Source organism: Thermobia domestica, chromosome 10, assembly GCF_964235325.1.
Source record: "Thermobia domestica chromosome 10, izTheDome1.hap1.1, whole genome shotgun sequence".
NCBI classification, from domain to species: Eukaryota; Metazoa; Arthropoda; class Insecta; order Zygentoma; family Lepismatidae; genus Thermobia; species Thermobia domestica.
In genome coordinates, this window is record NC_137463.1 from 27857389 (window position 1) to 27881913 (window position 24525).

Here is a 24525-nt window from a genome sequence, read left to right on the forward strand (position 1 = left end):
ACCAACAAAGAGAAACAAAGAAAGACAAATAGTAAAACGACCCCATCATCTGAAGTGGACCCCATCAAAGTCCATTTAAGCCTTCTCTAAATTAAAAATTTGCGCTTCGCTCCTTGAACAAATTTAGGAGTACGATTTCATTTGGAATGCACTGAAATTTAAAGAAAGAAAAGAAACGTGACATGAAGCATAAAAAATATCAAAAGGAAATTCAGACTGGTAGAAGGAGAGATTTTGAAACTCCACAATGTAAGAAAAAAAAATTAAAAGAAAAAAAGCAGTCTACATCACTGAGGATAATTTCAACTTAGAAAATACAGCAAAAGTAAACACATATTTCTGAAAACAAGACACAAAAAAGGTAAGCTTAAAATTAAATTTCAGTATGTGTTCCTTACCGTCATTAACTAATTTAGTGTGACCTAGGAATATGACTGTTATATTTTTTCTTTCTTTCCTTTTTTTTTTTTTTTTTTTTTTAGAACCTCAAAATTTGTATTTCGCATATTTGACAATTTCCGTAATTTTTATCATGTCTGATTAGATTTCAATCATTAACTTGAGGGCCACGGTAGCTTAGCGGTAGAGTGCTTACCTCTGATGCGTAATGATACGAAAGCAAATTAATGTTACTCTTCAAAAAATAGAAATGTTTATTCTTTAACCGTGGTACGGGGGAGGGAGTCTTTCGCCGCCTTCCAAACAGATCATATAAATGTCCTCTGTAGGGAAAACGAAGATGATGTACGCCGGATAATTTTAAGAGTTTAAAACTCAGAACTATCTTACTTTTTATACTTTAAAACAATTTTACTTTTAGACAAGTTTTATTTTGATATGATCTTTATACTACACAGAATAATAAATCCGTCGCTATCAACATTCTTTATTTACAACAATTCAACATTTCAACTTTGGAACAGGAAATTCGAATTCATGTCCGGGCCATTGTGGTCACAGTTTATGTAGTAATTGTTGAAACCATTATACTTTAAACAAGAATTACTTTGTAACAATCAGTGACAAGGTCAACTTGGTTCTAAAACTGCGATTCTAATCATTATAATCCAAAAAGGTTGAAAGGAAGGGAAAGGCTCTCTGTAAGAAGCTAGCTTTAGCTGCATATACAATCAGATCCCTAGAGAAACAATATTAGATACGCAAACTATTCTATCATTACTATATTATCCCATATTTTGCTCAAACACCATACATGACATGGTACACAGGGTACCTCATCCGAGATAATTAGTGTGTTTCACCTGCAAAAATTGGTAATATGAATCATTACATATACTAATGCCGTCAAAACTGTCATTAACTTTTTAACAGGCTTTGCATATTGAAAATGCCTTGTACTTACGTATATGAAGTACTTTCACTAATAAGAGAACATTTAATAGATTTTTTTTAAAGAAAAAGATAAAAGGAAAGACAAGAAAAGAAAATTAAAGAAAGAAAAGGAAGGAAGGAAGGAAGGGATAGATATGACTGCAACACGAAGAATAAAAAACTATCTTGCTGTAATTAGTTCGAATTCCTTAAAATCTAAATCTACACTAGTGAAGGGAATTAAAATGTACAATCATCTTTCATCAAAGGTAAAAATGTATAAACTAATATAGAACTTACACGGGAGGGTCCCACAAGTTGTTGAAATTTGATTGCCACATAGCACATCTGATAGAGCATCATGAGAAATGAACATGAGCAAAATTTAAGGTGCTATGGACCAGAAGGATAGGAGCTACGGGGATTCAAAATTTGAATATCCGAAGAATTATATCATGGAATTATGTACGTTTAAAGTAAATAACTTGAAAACCGTTAAAGCAATCAAAACAAAAGTAGCCAAATATAATGATAACAAAATACCCTATCGAAAACCATAAACAGTGTTGCCATATGTGAAGCAGTGTTGCCAACTCAGCATAAAAATATTTTATTATAAATAGCACCATATATAAGTGTCCACAGATTTAAAATGCACTATTATCACTAACATAACAGTGAAATGTAGTGGTAGAGTGTTGCAAACTATTGGAGCTATATGTGTTGAAAATGTACAATGGAGAAATGTGATATGTGGGAACAAAGGGTAATAGAGGATCTGGGTCTTATACTATGAATTTAGTTCAAATGCATAACACAGATAGTATAACATATCAAAATGTCAGCAGTGTCACAAAATATTGATGCATTTGAAAAACGAAATTGAGTGATGCCATTTTTACGTCCTGTGTCAGCTTTGAAGCTATAGGAGTGCAAAGTGGGATCCGAATCACTATGAAAGAAAAGAGAAAGATAACAATGAAATGTAAGGTGAAAAGTACAACAAAAACATGTCCAAGGCGGGATTGGAACCCGCGATGCTTAATATGTCGGTTGTCTAGCCTTCTAGACCACACCGCTATCCGGTCCGACTAAAAACCAAATAAGGTAATAATAAATTATATTTCCAATATGAATATGGTAATATTATAGTGTACAAACATAATCATATGGTATGTAGGAAAAGAAGTAAAAGAATATGTCACTTAATACAAAAGACACAAACCAAGAAAATATTGATAAGATAACCTGGGGAACCAGTTTACAGAATTAGAAAACACGTGTTTCTTTCCTCGCGTGTATCGTTTTGTTTTCGCGAGTTGTCTCCTTATTAATCGGGGCTACAGAAGTATATTGCAAAATCCTTACTTTTTTCTAATGCATTCCTTTATTACCCTTTGTTCCCACATATAACACTTCTCCATTGTACATTTTCAGCACATCTAGCTCCAATAGTATTCAACACTCTACCACTACACTTCACTGTTATGTTTAGTGATAATAGTGCATTTTAAATCTGGTGGACACTTTGTATATGGTGCTATTTATAATAAAACATTTTTATGCTGAGTTGGCAACACTGCTTCACCTATGGCAACACTGTTTATGGTTTTCGATAGGGTATTTTGTTATCATTATATTTGGCTACTTTTGTTTTGATTGCTTTAACGGTTTTCAAGATATTTACTTTAAACGTACATAATTCCATGATATAATTCTTCGGATATTCAAATTTTGAATCCCCGTAGCTCCTATCTTTCTGGTCCATAGCACCTTAAATTTTGCTCATGTTCATTTCTCATGATGCTCTATCAGATGTGCTATATGGCAATCAGATTTTAGCGACAACTTGTGGGACCCTCCTGTGTTAGTACTTTTTATTGTGTGGTACTGCAAGTTTATACAATGATTTTTTCTGTTTTGTTCCCTTATCATACGTAATCTTTTAAAATTCACTAAAACGTTGCATACCTTGTATCATTATGTACAAATAAAGTCGAAGGAATGCCAGTAAATTGAACTGAATTTCTCTTCAACCACTTCTCGTTTCTCCCAGTTGATTAAGTTACAATTGAAACTAACATTACAATATGGTTTTGGAAAAATTTGTAAACTATATATTACGAATTTCTAAGCAAGTTACTGAGTTTCGTTAGTGCACAAATAATACATACAAAGAAGTGACCAGTACATTAGCTGTACTAACCTGTGCAATATTCTCAGCACTGCGAATACAGAGTTCATTCGCATCCTCGTAGTTTTGCAGCATATACGGAAGAAGAGCAACAACATTCATGGGAAAGGCGAGGCACTGCGAAGGATCAACAACAGGTACATCTAACAAAAGAGTAAACTGAGACAGTAGATGCATCACGGGTTCATAGGTGTTAGGATTAGTACAACCTTTGAGCAAAAGAGCATGGACCCCAGGAAAACCAGTCCATTTCAACTGCAATTGAAGCTTCTCCACCTTATCCCGACAGTCTGGTCGATCCAGTGGCAGACGGTGGAGAACTCGGTCCAACAGGCGTAGGGCAAGCAGAAATTCGTGTTCGTAATCAGACTCCAATAAAGACACAGCTAGCCAGAAAAGCTGAGCAAGAATTGTTAGTTTATCGTCTTGACTGGCTTGATCACCCAAAAGTTTCAGTGATTGTGCAGATCGAGATCGTGAAAGGTTTGTGGAGAATTTTGATCTGCCTTCGATCTCTGTAGACACGCGACCTCGTAGATCTGAAAATAAACAAAAGGAAACATTAGAAAATTGCTTTGAAAGGGATATGTAATTATACACTTTCAATTTCATACCTGCTACAGTATTATTATATAAATTTATAATTGTTAAAATAACAAAGATAAAAACTTACAATGTAAGCTAATGTTCCATATTTTAAAAATCCAATTCTATCTTTCCTCATGTAAAGTTAATCTGTTTTGTAATATTCGACAAGGATTTTATTTTATTCTGAAATTCACTTAACTACTGGTGCAGGTCACATGTACAGCGTAAAAATTTCGAACATTTGTATTTACACAAGTAAGCTGAATGCGAAATAGATGGAGATTTGCCTTCTCGTGTAACAGTGAAATAAGAAAGTCAAGGTCTACTGTTTAAGAGAAAATCGAACCATAAGTCGGATTTGTATTCTAAAGTATGAACCAAGTTAGGGTTCTAGCAACGCGGTGACGGGGAAATCCAATTAATCAAATGATTTGTTACACAGAATTATGGCAAAAGTTTAAAACAGACTAAGAATAATTAACTTGCATATATAGTTGTATTTCTAGAAGAGACTAAATAGAATAGGTAATTGTTCATTTTCCTTCCAATAAGACTATCTAAAACTTCGTTTAAAGGCAACGAATGCTCTTGTGGTGAAATTTTAAAAATAAAAATGTATCTTTACTTCCACTTTCAGACCTTGTATAAGCTGTCTTTCTATCAAAATATCTTCCCCTAGTAAAATGATCTCGTGAAACTGAATAATTACCATGACTAAATTTGGTATGTGTGGTCTCAGTGGCGTAAGCAGTATTTCATCGGGTGAGGTTCAAGTAGTCAATCTCATACTTTCGAGACAAACGTAATCTTTATATATAGATATATGTATCGGCGCAAATCTGTCTTCAACATTGGAGGGGGGAGGGAAGGGTAAGACTGTTCCCATATAGTCTTTTTTTAAAGCTATGTTCAAAATATTTATAAAGTTGAAAAAGCTCTCTAGGGCTATAAAATAGGTGAATTAAACATTTTTATTTGGAATATAAAAATATATGTAGGAAAGAAAACTTAACTTGGAAAAGCTCCACTGAGTTAAAAAAAAAAAAAAAACAGAAAATGTTCCGTAGCAGTTAAAAGCTGTGTACGTGCACCCAGGATTGCTATCTAAAGTTAAAGAAGAATTGTGGTATGAGAGAAATTTTATCTAGGTCATATATTTAAATCATACTTCTAACTTAGTTAGGTAGAAGTGAGCAGAGTTGCTAACGTTGTTGCAGATAGTGTCCTGGCGACATAGATCCTATCCCTTTACCTTTGTATATTTCTGTTCAGATATTTTAGCAAGTGGGTTTGAATTCTTGGGAACAATAAGGTGTTACCTTTTCTTAAAGTGACCATTTTTGACACTAGAAACTTCGAAAGCGTCGGTTGGATCCCGCCAGAAAAAAAGCCTATATATTTTTTTCTTCAAAGCGCGGTTTCGACAAGGAAGAGCTTCTGCTCTTCCTGCGAGTGGGTTTTCCCCCCATTGAAAATTATGAATGCAGTCATATCCTAGCATTATTACATATTTAGAATTGTAGAATTGTAAGATAAGATGTAATTTTGGTCAGAAAAGATTTTTCGTTGTTACCTTAACTTTAAAACAAAAGCTTATTACTTTACTGTGCTTGGTGTTGACATTGCTGTAATTGAGACGACAGCGATACGCAGTACCGTGAATGTCATAGCAGCCGATATGTGTATATTTATTGATTATTAATTCTAAATTGAATGTCACTGCTGGAATCCTATGTAAATATAATCAGAGGAATATTAGGTACAATGTAATATAGAATATATTGTTGATTCATGATAATTATTGTGAAAAAAGTGAAAAACCAATAACATATGTGTGTGGGGAGGTTGCGAGAGATCACCGCTAGAGTACTCTGGCGAGGTAAACAAAAGCACATGGACTAGTTCGGCAAGAAATGTTGTTTACAAAGAAAATGGATAGTGACGCCGGGGAAAACAATACGAAAACAAGTATTTAACATTTGAGTAACAAAGTGTATGATACACCGTTTTAAAGCTTAGTATTTCCTCTATTCGGTGGTCAAACTCAATATAGATGACAAGCAATAATAATCTAAGAATGAATGAAAGATTACATGAAAGTGTACTACCCAGACATTTTGGCGACAAAACCATTAGGGTCCGCGAAAAGGGACTATACATTGAATTTTGGGTAGGTCAGGAGCGAGCCTTTCAAAATAATGTTCTTTCCTCTGAAAGAAAACTGTTTGACAGGGAAGGAGCGAGGTAGTTGGTGTTAAGACGCGATATACAGAGGTCATCCTCTGCGACAGTTAGTGCAAAACTCATCGTGACAATGGTCTGTTTTGTGAGATAGGCACATTTTAATAAAATTGCGACGTTACTCGAGATTGAGTTTTTTTTCTTTCTTTCGTCTCGATCTGAAATATCAACTCTAGTAAGTCTTTCTCAAACTTAACGTCATCTCAGAACTTAACTGTGCTTTACGGGAAACACATGTTGCGAGACGAGATGTTAAAAAAAAGGAAAGTTAGAATATTTTTTTATAGATGCAGAGACTGAGTTTTGAATCTGCAGCTAGGACAATGAATACTAGCATATAACTCTCGTATGTAGTTTGCCATGTGATATATATATAAAATTCGAAAAGTAAAATTTTAAGTGCGTCGTATGTGGCCGATGAGTGAGAACTTTGGAACTGGATCGTAGAATCAGAACATTTTCAGAGACTTTGAGGCAATTCAGATGATAATTATTCAGTAACACTGCATAAACCAGATGTCTTCAAATGGATCCAGAGATACTAAGAGAGAGACACCAGTGCAGCGGAGAATCAACCAGAGCAGCGCCCAGTAGCAGCAATTTATACCTTCTAGGAGGTTTCAGGATGCCGAGCGAACTTCAGTGAGAAGAGAAAGGACTGAAGGAAGAAGACAATGAAGAACGCGTCAAAACAATACGTGCACGAACTATGAACAGAAATATATAATGGCCAAATTTTCATAAAAAAAATATTTTTTTTATCGACCGGTCACTTCGATTTAATATTCGTGTGAATATAAAATAATTTTTTTATATATGTGTGTGAATATCAGTGTTTAAAATCTGTATGATTTCTGTGGAGGAGTGGAGTGTTTACTTTATCACCATTAAAATTTCAACATAATAACACGGAAGTCTTTCTTGTACGGATTCCAGACATCAATTAAGGTATGTGCAAAATTTCGCATATGTTTTTCTTTTTCAGCATGGCAAGAACATGTACAGAGAAGGGTGTATGGTTGTAATCTGACCATTTCAATGGAGCATCTGAGTTGAAGTAAAGCCACTGATTACCTGAGTTAAAGAGTATCTTATATATTTCAAATCACTTAATTTTTTTAAAAAAAAGCTCTACCGAATATTTCATTTATATCTTTAATATTTAAGTAATCCAAATAATTAATATAATTCATTTACATAACTTATGTTAATTACTTAATTTAAATACTTCTTGGGACTGTCCATTCAGGGCACTCCACCATTGTGGTGCAAATAATTAAGTATTTTAATTTCAAAATTGGCTATGCCCAACACGTTCACTTTAGCCTACCACACTACCACAAACCCACATGACCTTAGATAAATTATATCAACCAGGGACCCCTCACACCAGGGATCAGCCACTATATTCCTTTGCTAACTTCCTCTTGAAAGTCACGTGCAGTCGTTTTTTGTAATTCCAACTAAAGAAAGGATTAATTATTATAAAAAAAGTAGTTGTTCAAAGATAGTATAGTGTTTGAAGAACACATTACCGAAAATATACTTTCTTGGGATAGTTTCTACGAAATTTACTTTCCGATCGTGTGTTTTAGCAAAGTTGATCTCCAATCAAGAAAAGTATCAGACAGTCTCTAAGCTGACTCATTCTTGAAACCTATATAAAAAGAATCAATGCGTTAGGAAATACGATAGAAAAATGTTTTACCTTTAGGATCCGTAGATGGAGAGCCACAAGACTTTCTCATACAATAGGATACAGAATAGCTTGTGCTACGAGTGTGACCTGGCTGTCCAAAATGCGAAGCAAGTGGAGCGCTCCCAGGATAACCTCCAGGACTTCTCTTAGAACCAACTAGCTCTTTGTTATTTAAATTCGGCGTAGATTTAAAAATCTCTTTCATAAAATCGAGTGGTCGAAAGTCAGACTCTAAGGAATCTACTGCAGCTTCTAGAGTCAATAGGAGCTCAGTCACATAACCCTGAAAAATAAATAAATAAATAAATAAATAAAAATAATGGTACAAATGTAGGCGAAACATAAATCAAGTTTCCCAAATTAATTTCTCGTTATCTTGTAGTCATTTTTTTCATTTATCCTCCACTGTATTTATTTGCAACTGTTGTTGTTACTCTCTGTGTATTCTTTCATCCTGTATGTATTCTTGTAGCTAATATCTACACGTCATATGTCTGGATATTGACACATGCTGAGAAAAAGAAACAAACATTTGAGCGTGACTAAGACCTAAAAGTTCTCGAAGTTGGAAAAGCTGATATATTTAAATATATTTAAAATGGTTATTATTCACATTGTCATTTTTGTGTTACTAGATATGCTTAATTTATTTTCTTTGTTGTCAACTGTATATTTAAGAAGAAAATGTAATTGTTGGGTTATGTTTCCAAGGGTACTAATATGTAAACAGCTTGAGCAAAGAAATGGTATGGATCAAGATGGCGTCCGCTTTGTCAAGTATTGGAGCGTTATGCTCTTTAATTATTTCAATTTTAATTTAGAAAACAGTTTTACTTTAGACATAATTTAGTTTGTTACAATCTTTACATTATATTACATAATTTATATATGTCCGGAGTCTATATCCCCTGTTAAATTTTACAAATTAGTGTCAAAAGAAATTTCCAGAACAAGCCGATTCATGTTGGAACGGGCCATCTATTCATTTACAATTTTTAACAAATAATATTACAAGAAAGTGAAACAGTCGACTGAGCCTTAAGACTGCGACTTCTTTTATTTAAAATCCTACAGTAAGGAAGATAAACAGAACAGAAGAAATGGTAAAATGGAGTGAACATGGCGATGTGATACTGGATCGGATCTGCGTGAGCTTGAGCGAATGGGATTTTTAATTTTTTTAAAATAAATATTTAATATTATTTTTAATGTTTGAACTACTTACAACGAAAAATCAATCAACTTACTAATCAATATAAAATTACTACTGGATCAATTTAAGTGTGAAAATCTAATTCGATATATCTAGAAATAATGTGCGATTCCATTTGAAAACGTATACAGCACTTCGAACATTGCTATATAGAATATATCAGTGTGCAAACATTTTATTACTTTTTCATTACAAAATCATACTATGGGTAACCAGGACAAGAGTGAAAATGCTATTGACGGAGAAGCGGCAACGTCGGTAAACAAGCGAATGTTGAAAACTGTTTAGATATATATGTACTTATTTACATTTATCAAACTTCATTTCATTCATTATTTATTTGCTTATTAATTATTTTATTGTATTTTATATATTAATACGATCATTCAATATTTTAACAATATTCCATGTCATTACTTTAGGCTTCACTTTATTTAATCAATGCTCTCTTAGTTTAGTTGTCTTTATCTTTCACTTGTATTAAGATATTTTTATTCCAGATGCCTACACGACGACGGAACTTAACGTCGTCGACCTACCGTCCATATGAAAACCAGCTGATAGGTAAGTTCATTGTAATAGCTCACACGAAAACTACCATGATATGCTTTGATGTTTTTAGAGCTTATACTAGAGTTTTGAGTTACTTCCATATATTATTTTTAGTTACATGCCGTAGAAAGAGAGAGTACTAATATGAGGACCTGAGAGCCTGATACCTCTTAGAAAGTACACATTGTTATTTAAAATTGTTATCTTATAGTATTTTAATAAAATCTTTTATCGATAGAAATGCATATCGTAGCTTGGTATCTACTTTTGAAAATTACTTTTGGGACAATATATTTAGTTTATAAAAGCTTCTATCTGTATGATAATAAGTAAATATCTCTTATTAGTATTGATTTACCTTTATAGACCACATATTATTAATCAAAGACTTAAAAGTTCTTTTTCTTGTTTGTTAATTATTTTAGATATAAAGATTTTCGTATTTTAAAGTATTATACTTTCTAATTCTTCCTCTTTTCAGATAATTCACCGAGAGTTGGTTCAGAACTTACGCCGAGTTGTCTACATGTATGGTTAACATTCTCAATTCAACATAACAATATTATATTGTATTAAAGGAAAGTAAACAAGTCAAGAAGAACGAAGATATTGATTACCAATAAATAATAAAATATAAAAATAACAGACAGTTGTAATGTGACACATGACGATACAATTTCCCCTATAACAATTAAGATTTTAGACATAGGATTAAATTCTATAATAAATACCTACATCTATTAAATTTCAGGTACATAGTTCGTTGATATACTGCTAATACGTAGGACATGATTCCTTGAATACACGTCTACTAAGCGTGCGACACAAAGTTATCTTTGCTTGATATATGCTTGAATGCAATATCGAAAAGCCTCATAGTTCGAACATCTAGATTATTTAATGGGAGAACGTAGATAACTGCTTCGTTATCACAGTGGATAGTTGTTCTTTGACTCAATACGAAATAAGAGAACCCTTCAAACAAGAACAAAACCGCAGAGTTCTAACTGGAACATAGAGATAGTTTGCGTGATTTGTGTCGGCGATTTTCGTACGTAATCATATTTGGATCTTTACTATCATTATATCATTATTATCTTGTGGAAATAACCAGCGATGTTTTCGGCATCGTCACTGTAACTATAGAAAGAAAGACTGAAGTCTGGCTGTTCCTATGCGGGTGTGTAACTTCCTAGTTTTCGTAGTAAATTAAAGGCTTCTGATGTCTCCGGCGTGAATTTAAACATACGCACCTTTCTTTAGTAATTTATACAGCAGCGAGCTGAGTTGAGCAAAGTTATCAATATGACTATGTCCCATCCTAACATCCTAACGTAAGATGTCTGAGAATGTTTTTAATTCTCGTCTATTTTTCGGTGTACGAATTTGCTATATAGCCTCATTTGATTTAGGATCAACTTTGATTTATCCACCATTGACAATATATAACTTAGGAATTTAATTTCGGTCTGCAAGAAGTTAATTAAAAAAAAATAGGGTGAAATTTGCGTTGTCTAAAATTTGTAGAATTTCGTAAATGTGCAAAGTGTTTCTCCAAATTTTCTGAAAAGCAAAGAACATCATCCAAGTAACCAGTGCAAAATGAACGAGTGTTCTTGTCTAATAACTATTCAAGACTTGTTAGTAGACTGACAGATCTATCGGTTGGCATAGTCTCATCTTAGAATTGGCCATCAATCTATCTTGGAACTTGGTCACATTGAAGCTCTGATCTATTGTCTTACCTATTATACGTCAGTTTTCTATTTTATAAATCATATTTTTGTCACTTAGCTGTAAGGATGCTACAAATGTGTCTGATGAGCGTATTAATGTATATATTAGTAAGCAAATACCTGCATATCTTCTCCCTGTTCCGCAACTGTTTCCACAAGACGGGACAGAATATCAGACAGCATCCTAGACGTTATTGGAACTCGCAAAGCTCGAAAGACCTGTGAAAGAAAATATGCACACAAAATAATCAGGAAGTAGTTTGGTAATTGTTTATACAAATTAAACTATTACGAAAATAAGAATGTATCGAGAATGTATCGAAAATACACATTCAAAGGATAAGAAAAATAAATTATATCAAAACCATCCACCAATTCTTAGTGTCTGAGGTTTTCATTAATTTGCCTTTCGGTATGATTACCATTAAGAGATTGCTAATATTTCTCTACCATAACCCTGCATATACTTCAAGCATCTTATCAAAATAAGTGATACATTCTTTAAAAATTTATTGTGCATACACCCAAAATGTCATTCATCACGCACAACATTGAAGAGAAACAGGCGACAGAAGTTGATATACTAAACCATACAAAGTGAATTATATCATTTATCAGCGAATTATTCCCCTTTGTGCTTTGTGAAAATCAGTATTTTTTGAATATGTTTGGGATAAAGGTGTAGTAAACAACTTATCTTGTTGGGCTGGTGGTCATCTGACAGTATTCTCACAGCCACGGGCGTCAATCTCACCGGGGACACAGGGACTTGTCCCTTTCTATATCTGTAAAACGTTTTCGTCCCCCCCAATATTTCAAGTATCTTAGGTCAACTATGACCCGAAAGAGGCTCAACCATATAGCAGTTAGCTACGTTCACAAAACAACGTTACACAAGTGGATATGGAAATAAAAAAGCAGCACAAAAGTTTGTTTGCAATTGTGAAAGAAAAAAAAAGTCAGTTTTTGGTCATATGGAGGTGAAGGTGGAGTAAACTATAAAGTAATACACTGTTTTTGTTTAGCGAGCAGCAAACCGAGTTTGCTTTAACTAAACAAACATAATTTTCAACTATTTTCTTAACTATACATTGTTGAGCCTCATTTACATTAGTAGTAGGCTTATAGGTCTAAAACCTGTTTTCAAAACCTTTTTTTGTTTCTGAGTATTCACTTCACACTACCTTCTGTCATTATTTTTCATATACACTTGGTGTCATTTAAGTGTAACTAAAATTGTAAAACATGGATGAATTTTACTGTTTGAATAAACAAGCCGTAAATATGTGTGTGTTTCTTTAGTAGCACATTTTCTTAAAAAAAAAAAAAAAAAACTATCAAAGGTAAAAATAAAAGACAACAATGTTTAAGTTTTTGTTTGCTTTTTAAGTCAAAAATGCTTTACAATGCAATGTACGAAGACTGTTTTATTATTATTATTATTATTATTATTATTATTATTATTATTATTATTATTATTATTATTATTATTATTATTATTTTCCGGTGGAGGACCCCGCTTTTCCCCGGTAGTCTGTCCTTCCCAAAGTTTATGTGCTGCTGACACCAATGCTCACAGTACTTAAAGAATTAATTTTGGAAGGTGCTAACACTAATTCTTGTGTAATATGTATGCTATACATACGAACAATAAAGTCTTAAACGATCAATATTATCAATTATTGCAATATACTATCTGAAATATTCGTAATACAAGTACGTTTTAACAATTCTATTCATGCAACTTCAACATATAGAGATCGGCAAACTATGATCCATGGGCCAAATTTGTTTCGTCTCTTTTTATCCGGCCGGTGTATCCAGTAAGTTTTTCTTGGGTGAGCCCACAATGTTTTCAGAGAGCCTGGACTTTTAAGCACTAAAAGCGAATTGAAAGTATTATTTCACGATGTAAGAAAATATAGAAACTATAAAATTTGCGATCTATTGCAGCCAGAAGAAGAAGACTGATTACGCCTTCGAACTATTATTTATAGCCAGGGGCAGTGGCGTTGCAATAGGGTAGGCAGGGTAGGCATTGCCTACGGGCGCAGGGAGTTTCGGTATATTACGGTGTGCCCCAGGTTTATAATAATAAAAAAAGCAAATTATACAAATAGAGCCCCAAATTTTCGCAGTCTTCCTTTCCGAACATGACAAGAATAACAATTCTTGATCACTTCGCTCGCAGTTTATTACATTTGCATATCAAATTATTGACATTACTTTAAACTGTATGATTAAGAAATTAATCCTCCTGTATTAATACGATATCAGTCCTATATTATATGTACTAAGCTTCTAACTTTAAATAAAATTACCCTGCGTAACAAGCTTTAACCCCTGCGTAATAATGAAGCTGTACATTGGTAATACTGGTTGATACATTACTGTTTATTTACACTACCACTACGAAAAAGTCCGAATTTAACATGAATATATTTTTAAAGAACAGGGCACTGTCCAGTTTACTTTTAAAAAATATACCACAATGATATAAAAAGAAAACTGTCAATGCCGTCCTACTGATAATTTTCGGTTTATGGCAGTTTCTGCGCGAACGAGTAAGTTATAGGTGGTCATGCATGGTGCCTATTTGATGGGTAATGGGTGCTACTAGGGATTTTGCCTACGAGCGCCAAAGACTATTGTTACGCCACTTGCCAGGGGTGTCCACAGCCTGCGTTTGGAGCATAGCTTGGGAGGGAGGCAAAATTTCTAATTGAAAGTGGTACAATCAAATTTCAAAGTGGTAAATTTTGGAGAAGAAAGTTTCAATTGAGGGAAAGTTAAATTTGGAGGGAAGAATGGTGATTTTGGAGGAGAATGAAATATTTGGAGGGAAGAATGCTAATGGTAAATTTTGGGGGCAAGAATGGTAAATTTGGAGGGAAGAATAGTAATGGTAAATTTTGGGGGCAAGAACGGTAAATTTGGAATCCAGAATAGTAATTTTGGAGGAGAATAGAACATTTGATGGGAAGAATGGTAATGGTAAATTTTGGGAGCAAGAACGGTAAATTTGGAGCAGAAGGAACATTTGGTGGGAAGAATGGTAATGGTAAATTTTGGGGGCAAGAACGGTAAATTTGGATGGCAGAATGGCAATTTTGGGGGAGAATGGAACATTTGGTGGGAAGAATGGTAATGGTAAATTTTGGGGCAAGAATAGTAATTTTGGACGAAAGAATGGTAATTTTGGAGGAGAATGAAACATTTGGTGGGAAGAATGGTAATGGTAAATTTTGGGGGCAAGAACGGTAAATTTGGAGGGCAGAATGGCAATTTTGGAGGAGAATGGAACATTTGGTGGGAAGAATGGTAATGGTAAATTTTGGGGGCAAGAATGGTAAATTTGGAGGGAAAAATAATAATTGTAAATTTTGGGGGCAAGAACGGTAAATTTGGAGGACAGGAATGGTAATTTTGGAGGAGAATAGAACATTTGGTGAGAAGAATGGTAATGGTAAATTTTGGGGACAAGAACGGTAAATTTGGAGGGCAGAACGGCAATTTTGGAGGAGAATGGAACATTTGGTGGGAAGAATGGTAATGGTAAATTTTCGGGACAAGAATAGTAATTTTGGAGGACTCTGTTCAAGCCTTTAGGTAGAGGATGGGGCCCATGTAAAGACAGATGACTGTTCACAAATATTTGTTCTCAGAGAACAAGGAGGTGAGTGTTATAAAATATGAGAACACAGCAGCCATGCAATTAATAGGATACATTGAATCTTGTATTAAAATATTGCATCAATATTTTGCATAAGCATTAATAATAAACTAGCAACCACTAACCTGTAATGATCTCCCAGCATAGTGCCTAGAGGAACATGACAACCCTAACTGAAGTGCAGTTTGTGCCCACCTTTCATTAATGAGGGCATGAGGTAAAGAATCACGGAACACCCGAAGAACGTGTTGCAAGAAATTGTCCAACTGTTCAGCACTCTTCACCACCCAGACTTTCGCTGTAATATCTTCATAATTCCACAAGGGTTGATTTTGCCTAAAGAAGCAAACAGTACACAATCACAAAAAACGTTATACACATGCACTGTTATAGTAATCAATTCAAAATAGTGAGGACGCCTAAGCTTTTAACGTTACTAATACGGAAAATTATCCAATTAGAATTTCCTTGAATTTCATATATTCTAGAAAAATACTTGAGAGCCTTACCACCAGAATAATCTGTTACGTTCACTTATCTAACCCTACACGTTTGCTATATTATGACAAGATCACACTTTCACAGCATTACCGCAACAGTATAACAATAAAATATGCGAGGACAGAAGACAAAGTGCGCAATGTAAGAAAAGTTATGACAAAAGTGTAGATAATTTTTGACTCGCCCTCGTAGCATCCAGTAAATCCAGTTTTGGTTTGTATTTTCGATGCATTTAAATGTCCATGCAGCAGGATGGGTTCTTCCGTGGGAGGATGGAAAACATTCCTAGTTTTATGGAGGACCAATATCATTAGCAACTGATAAGCAAAGACACTTATAATTGCCAAGACGTTAAGACAAATCTGATGATAAAGACTCATTGTAATATCGTGTCAACAGCAATTCAAAAACAAGAGACGGGAGGAATGCTGTTCAGTGAATACTTAAACTAGTTCTAGTTGATGAAGTTCAGCACAAGCTCCAGTCAGTGCTTGGTAAGTTCGGGCTCTTTGTGGACAAGAAATTGATGGATATTCTTGCCAGAAACTCCGACCAGAAAACAATATTGAAGCAATGAGAAAATATAAGAAATTCAAGGGTTAGATTTTAACTTGCCAGACAATATATAGATACTACACTTGCTTCTCTATATAAATATTGTCCAGTAACACCTGTTGATGTTGAGAAGACATTTTCTGGCTACAAACATCACAAACCGACACTAAAAAATAGGGAAGCATCTCGTAATATACTGTAAGACTAATTACGGGCAGGAGTAAATCCTTAAAAAACGATTTTTTTTAATCTCATAATTTGTGTATTTTTAAACTGTAAATCCTATAAAAATAAATTCTGAAGAGAAGTCCCTGAAAGATAAAGTACACTTTCGATGTTATATTTCATCTACAAAACTTTGTTACAACTTTTCTGCATGTTTCAAAATGCTCTCTTTTATTGCATTGTTAGTGCATATTAAGTGCATATTTTAACATATTTGACAGCATAATTGCAGGCATATTTCATGAGTTTTACGAGTATAAAAATCCGATGTTATTATTTTGTAAGTTTTCTACCTATCTATGTTGATCTCTTTTCTATAAAACTTGCATTCTTTCATAAGGCACATAGTACATTACTTATTACTCTGTAAGTTGGCCATTTGTCTATGTTGATCTCCCTAGTTTTGTAAATAGGAGTGATTGAGCCATTTTGCAAAAAGATGGAAAACAGTTCATATACTGAAAGCATAAGTGTTGTGGAGCGGAATAACAAATCTACAACTTATTTCTTTGTACATTTTAAGAACTTCCCAAGTACGTGCCGAATAAGTTGTCAGACATTAGAGTCCTTTTTAGTCCTACCCGCTAGTTCAGTGGCTAGTGCGTGTACCTTGGGTGCGCGATTGATTCCTGTTGGGAGAGCATTAAACGCACTACGGTGGTACGGACTCCATCTTGAACTGTAGACCCACGTCACATATAGTCTGGATGCTGAAAAGGGACTAAACTTCAACAAACTAAGGTCTTCTTGCAGTACAAGAATGCAGGACGCAGTCACAGAATTACGTTATGCGTAAGTAAATAGTTGCTAGTGTCATTTCATATCACATTATATACATACAATTTCATTTCTGTATAATGAATAAATCTATTTGCTGATGGAAGCAATTATATTTAAAAAAGGCAAAGAAACCTCACATGGTAATTAAACGCATGTACTAATGGATTCTCGAGACTGATATGTTCACAGAGAATAAACGTGTTTCCATAACAACCCATTGACCTTTCTACACATTGTTAATTATTACAGTAAAACCTGTTAACTCGGCCATCTCTTTAAGTTGACTACTTCCGTATATTTGCTTATTTTCTATGAACCTGTATTCTCATATAATACATCCAGAACATTATTTATTACTCTGTAAGTTGACCATTTGTCTATGTCGATCTCTTTTCTATGAAACCTGTATTTTCTCAGAATACATCCAGTACAAGAGTACATTACTTATTACTCTGTAAGTTGGCCACCTGTCTATGTTGATCCCTTTTCTATGGAACCTACGTTTTCCCATAAGATATCCAGTACCCTACTAATTACTCTGTAAATTGGCCATCTGTCTATATTGATCTCTTTTCTATGAAACCTGTATTTTCCCATCAGATATACAGTATATTATTACTCTGTAAGTTAATACCTGTCTATATTTTCCCATAAGACATACCGTACACTACTTATTACTCTGTAGGGTATACATTGGCCACCTGTCTATCTTGAAACTTGGCCGCATTGAAGCAACATTGTTCCTATGCTATTAATGTAAAATCGACCTCCGTATGTTGGACATCTACGTAATCCTGATTTCTTAGAAACCCTTTCGGAATATCTTTTACTGTTATGTGTTTCAGGAGGTCATTAAACCTAAGATAGAAAGGGAAAACACTTATCCATTGAAAAGTAATTTCCTAATATACAGCAAGCGATGAGTGGATTGGTCCCGTTAAGGCTTTCCATACATATTCTAAATTGCAAGACCATTTCGTGGTTCAGTCCAGATCATGTTGTGGTATCCTTTGTTTTCGTCACGTCTTCGAATCCTTTTCTTTCTGAGAAACTTGCAGAAGGTTTAGATCTGTAATGACGGTCGGACACACGTTGCAAAGTGATAACAGAAGATAAAAGCGATAATAGAAAAAGATTTTTCTTCGTTACTTGGTGGCCAACAGTTATTTTCAAAATGCTCAATAGATCGCTTCTAGTGTTTCACTGCTACGAGCTTTGGGAGGGACATTATAGATATTTTGGGTAGTTCCTAGAACTGATATTTTATCTTTTCTATTTTTAGAGGAAATAATAAAAAAAATATGCAATAGCGTCTTGTAGCTAATTAGTAAGTTGAAATTACATACAAGTCGTAGTGTGCGAATAACGAACTAAGCTATTTATTTCAAGTATGCTTTCTACAATACAGAAAAAACTAATACATTGATATCAATTAGTAGCTCATTAAAAATGCTTATTACGAAGCAGATTTGCGATTATCCGAGTTCCTGTTGACCGAGCCTCTATACTAACCAAGATAGTCTTAAACAAACAAAAAAAAAAAAAAAAAAGTCAGTTGACTTTTTTAACCTATAGCGTTGGCGCAACATCACAGCATCAAAGAGAGGCCAGAAAACGCAGGCCCCAGAAAACGATCACTGATATTTTAATAAATAAATAAAAAAAAGTTTTGTACGATACTGGATGTACGTAAAAATATCGGGTTTTTTATAAGTTTTTTTTTAATACTGTAATAAACAATTCCTGTACATAAAAAAGATTTTGCCATTTACAGTACGTACTATGTGCCTAATGACAGATTACCTCCGTATATTCTGTTTTTGCGTATTGGAGGGCTCAGTTCGAATACCTTGGATAATCGGGAATCTACTTTAATTTCTTATTATTAAAAAAAAAAATCTGTGAGTTGGCCAATTTCTAATAGAAACGACGCAACGCGTAGATAGCTTTCATCATATTAACATAAGAGTTATCTACTAAATATTTACATAGAGACTTACTTGGATGCAAGGAAGTTGATCAGAGATTTGATGACATCTTGAATGGGCATATTTGGCCCTGGTTGCGGTCCAGTCCATGCTGAACTGTCTTCAGGTGTTACTATCACAGGCGGAGGTTGAGGAACTGGAGGACCTGTTGTCACTGTTCCGTCTAGAGAAAAATTAAAGAAAGTCTTTAATTGCTTATAAAAGTTATTAAAATAGAATTTGGCATATCGGCAATGCATAAAATGTGACAAAAATTGCATAATCACGTCTAAACGTAACGTAAAAATCGAAATTAAACATATAAGAGAATTCTAATGACCACACTCCTTTTCAGGACCCGCTAAGCATAAATTTAAAAACAAACACTGCTTTGTCAAAGTGACAAATACATCTAAATTACACTTTTCTAGTCATATTTTATTAGGAAAAAAAAAAACAATTTAAATAGAATGCGGTTTAGCATGATTGATAATTTTATTTAGGGGTAAAAGTGAATCTGAAAAGGTAATGGGACACATATCACGTCGTCCCCCGTGCCTATCTTTGCCCATTGTAAGTTTTTAGGAAGTGGAGGGATACCATAGATATTTGTGGAAGTAGGGGAACGACGTCCCCCCGCGTCCACCCTCACTTTTACCCCTTGATTCTATTTAAAAATAGTATATAATTAATTAGACATATATTTCGTTTGACTAGATAAATAATTAGATGATTTAGTCACAAACGTAGCGATAACAAATGTTTGGGCGGGAGTTAACAAGAAACTTGCTTTGACACTTACCAAAATTTAGATCAAGCACAATATTATCTTTGATTTAGGGAGGGCAAGCCCTGTAAGGTCAAACAATTGGATACGTAACACTTTCTTATATCATTCATTTCTTTTTCTCTAAATAGGTTCAGAAGCATTCTTGTATGTACTTTCGAAACATGATTGAAGATTAATTCTACTGGGTGAGTCGAAAGACTAGGATATTCTTCTTTCCCCGAAACTAAGATGGTGTCGGCCATTTCGATTTCACCACTGTACATCGGGATAGGGGTTCTAGGTTTGATGTAACCTTCTGTTCATGGACACCATCTTGAAATCCACCATATTGTATCGAGGCATTTTATTTTTAAATGAATGGTGTTATATATGGAGTAACACTAGAAACGTCTCCTCAATCCATTTACGTTCTCAGATTTTACATGTCTGTTGTTATTGAGGATTCTGACAACGGACTCTCAATAAAATTTTGGATTCTTACACGTAAATGATAGCCATGACAACAGATGAAAGGACAGAAGTGATCCTAACATTTAGAAAACGGAGCTGACGTGGCATAGCTACTCACCTGAACAATCGTCATTTGGGTAGGCCGCTAATTTCAGATGGCACGATTGCATGCTTAAGAACTAAATACCATGAAGGCCAGTGTCGGATTTACGTATAAGATAAACAAGCTACAGCTTAGGGCTCCACTTTCTTGGGGGCCCCAAAACTTCAAAGAAAAAGGAACTGGTTCTATATTTCCAATATATAAGGCTCTTATGATGTAAACAATGGACTCCCTTCTGTTAGCCTGCTCTGTAAAATACCATTCTTGTGCTCATTTCTATATATAGGGTCCCTATGTTCTGATCGAACTGGCTGCACACCTGGATATATATATAAAGGGGACCCCCATCAATCTTAAATACGTTTCTGCATGAAGTGGAAAGTGTTGTGGAATTGGTGTTGACCAGGAGGCGTGACGAGACGAGAAATAAGGTTTTCTCGTTTTGTCTCGTAAATTTGGTAGAAGCCTCGTCTCGATTCCCGAAAAAATTCTCGTACCTAAGAATGAGAAATGTTTCTCCGCCAAAATGAAAGATGTTTTTTTTTTTTTTTTTGACTCATTCTATACAATAGCATAATGGAGTTATTCTATTTTAAGAAAAAGTAACCATTGTATTTTTTTTTTTTTACTTTTTTCTCTCAAAACCTAGTCTAATAATAGAAATAATACTAATAAATTCTTAAGCTAAATATATCAGACGAAGTGATAAGTTGATGTCAAAAATACAAGGATCTTGAAAACGTTTCTGACATATTCGGAGGTAAGTTGGAAGACTTCCTAATGTCTCCACTCAGTTAATCTATTTAGATAAGTCGTATGGAGTTTTAATCAACACACACACACATTTATTTCAAGGGCAAACATTGCAAAAGAATTCAGAGAGACTAAGATTGTATCAGTATAACAATAAAAGTAAAATTAACAGAAATTAAGCTTATATAAAAAGGATAAAAACATGTATGTACAGTACCCAGTGTTATAGAAATAGCTTTTGACCATATAAACTGGGATTTAAAAAGATATCAAGTTAAGAAAAGAGTTCATACAATGATTTTTGTGGAGTATTGCCTACGGTTACCATATGCTAATATGTTAAAATGCAGACACTCTTCCATCTGGCTAACTAATTATATAAACATTAGCTCTTGACACAAGAATGGTGTTATACCTCTTACTTTCAAGTCTGCTTTTGAAACATTATGAAAAAACACATTGAAATGATGGAAAGTAATTAAACAAGAGCACTTACAGAGGATCATGTTAACTTTGCTAATTCACATTTTTTTTCTTTTTTTTCTAACAGATCTCATCTCTCTTAACAATTCCTTTGAGTACAAATAGCCAAACATATCTTTACATGTGAAATGTCTCAAATTGACTTGACAATGCTCTAGAGCTTAGAAAATGCGGACAAATCAGGAAATTCGAAAAACGTACGTGGAGGGAAATTTTCACCCTCAAAATGCGGAATGTCCGCATAAATGATGGCATACGGTAGCCTTCGTAGGGCTATTGTCTTCTTGGGAGAAGAAAGACATACACTACGAAATGGCAATGTGGAGAAAAATTGTTTCGAAATGTAAGTGTCAAGAAAAATTGAAATGAATTATTTCAGCTTAACGTTCCACGATTATGTTCTTTAGGTTAAGGGAGACGATACGTTGAGTTGATTTTGAATTTAACGTCCCTTTCAGCAGCGAGGCTATATGAGACGGGGCCCACTGATTAACATGGAATCCGAAACACATGAGCTCCCGCCGGAAATCGAACCCGGGTCTACCACGCTAAAGGCGCATACACTAACTGCTTAGCCACGAAAGAGCTCAAGGGAAACGACGATTAAAAAGCAAGTGAATGATGATGGAAGAATTGGTGGAATGAAAAGTGGGAGGAAATGAGAATACTCGAGAAAATCCACGGACACAATGTTGTCCACCACAAACTTACTTGGCCGTGGAACGAACCAATGATCCCATGCACCAGAGGTATGCGCTCTACCACTCAGCTACCGTGCCCCCTGGAGAAAAATTGAGAAAATTAGCTAGACTGAACGGAAAACAAATAAAGAAGTGATAGGAATAGTAAGGAAAAACAGCAACTTTAGATGTAATTAGAAAGAGAAAGATAAACTGGTGGGGAGGTGGCTAAGAGAAAACTGTATCATGAGGGATGTGCCAGAAGGTAAAGTGTATTTCTTCTATACATGGCCAGTTCAGCATATTCTTTGAACTTCCCCTGCTAGATTTTTTCAACATTATCTCTTCCTCCCCCTATCTCTCTTTTGACCGGATTTGCGGGGTTGTATTATCGCAGCATCCACTGTGTCTCGTGTCTATCGCTAATGTGAAACAGATGTCAGGCCTCCACATTTTGCTATAATCGAGTATAATATATACGTATAAGAAAACTACACACGTTGAACAGCAATCTTCTAATCACTGACTGAAAGGACAGCGTTTGGAACTGTGGCAACTAAGTACTCCACGTGGAGTTGACGAGCGGTTGTCAAATGCTGGAAATGAGGATTCCGATTGGCCATTTAGTTATCGGGGGTGTTTTCCATACGTTCTGCGGGCGATGACTTATTTATGGCACTAAACGTACACACGTACAAGGCGCATCCTTTAATACAAACTGCACATGTATAGAGAAAATCCACTATACAGTGGAAGCAAAAGAGGGAGGGGGAAAGAGGCTACAGTTAATGGACGGTATTAAAACAGAAAAATGGTGGACAACATCGTGTTGGTGGGTTTTCTCAAGGTACTTCTGTTCCCTTTCACATTCTCATTCCACCAATTCTTACATCACTATTCACTTGCCTTAACCATCGTCTCCCTTAGCCTAAAGGGGATAATCGTGGGCAGTATCGTGCCGTGGGGAGGGGCTAGCGGGGCAACGGCCCCCGGGCGCTGAAGTAAGGGGGCGCAAAATTCGGGAGGGAGAGAGAGAGAGAGAAAAAAAAAAAAGGAAAACGAGAGGAAAATTACTTTGAATATATGTATGGGGGCGCCGTCTTATACTCTCGCCCTGGGTGCTAATTTTCTACGGCACGGCACTGATCGTGGGATGTTAAACTAAAATATTTCATTTCACTTAAAACAGAAAAGCCTACGTACGTGAAGATGAAAAGGTTAGGTGAAGACCATGGTGCTTCTTAAGTTTGCGGCAAGTAGTCTGCCAATGATATTAATCTAATTATATTTTCCAACAGAACTGTGGAATTTCGTAAAATTAAATTCGTTGTTTTAAGCACATAACCTTTAAAAATTACATTTATTTACATACTCCAAATGCTTAGTTTAGTGCACACAAAAGCAGTTATGGAAGGTTTTTGATACTGAAACTGAACTGAATGCATACTGTGACCTGGTTTAAACTAGAGAGGCTCGAATTTGATTGTTTTATGTCCATCTGAGAGTTGAAGTCCCTAAGGGAGTATGCAAAAGCTAGTAGAAGATGGAAGACCGACTCTCCAGAAAATGGGAACTGGAAAAAGAACACACACACACATACATACATGAAACATATTTGATAGACAGTCTAAGCATCGCTCAAACTCCTGCTGTCGTTTGATAGGCAGTGATTTATGGCACGTTACACTTTTCTGCTTCCATTGCTTCCAATTCTCTATTAAACGGAGTCACGGTATCACAGCAGTTTGACTGCTTTTCTTCTTTTTCTTTAGTTAGAAAATAATCACAAGAAAAGAGAACAACTTTAACATTTTGGAAACAGTCACGTATCTAGTACTTCCAAACATATGATGTTATTAGGGGTGCTAGGAAAACGGGAGTTCCCTTTGGAAGTTAAAACAAGAAATTTAGCATTCATATATAGGGTATTTCAAAACAACATTGACAACGCTTGGGAGATGATTCCTGACACGAAGGTAAGACAAAAAGTATAGACCAACCTGGGTGCAC

The 24525-nt window shown here is 34.9% G+C and overlaps 1 protein-coding gene across 1 annotated transcript in view; it reads right to left on the reverse strand.

Annotated features, from left to right (window-relative positions):
- Positions 1 to 24525, reverse strand: part of fry (microtubule binding protein furry) — a 1411512-nt gene that overhangs the window by 61970 nt on the left and 1325017 nt on the right. Inside the window, exons 35-39 of the mRNA XM_081727912.1 lie at positions 19290 to 19440; positions 15354 to 15564; positions 11676 to 11774; positions 8064 to 8337; positions 3539 to 4065 (exon numbers count right to left, since the gene is read on the reverse strand). Of these exons, the coding sequence (XP_081584038.1) occupies positions 3539 to 4065; positions 8064 to 8337; positions 11676 to 11774; positions 15354 to 15564; positions 19290 to 19440 (1262 nt within the window). The remainder of the gene's footprint in view (positions 1 to 3538; positions 4066 to 8063; positions 8338 to 11675; positions 11775 to 15353; positions 15565 to 19289; positions 19441 to 24525) is intronic.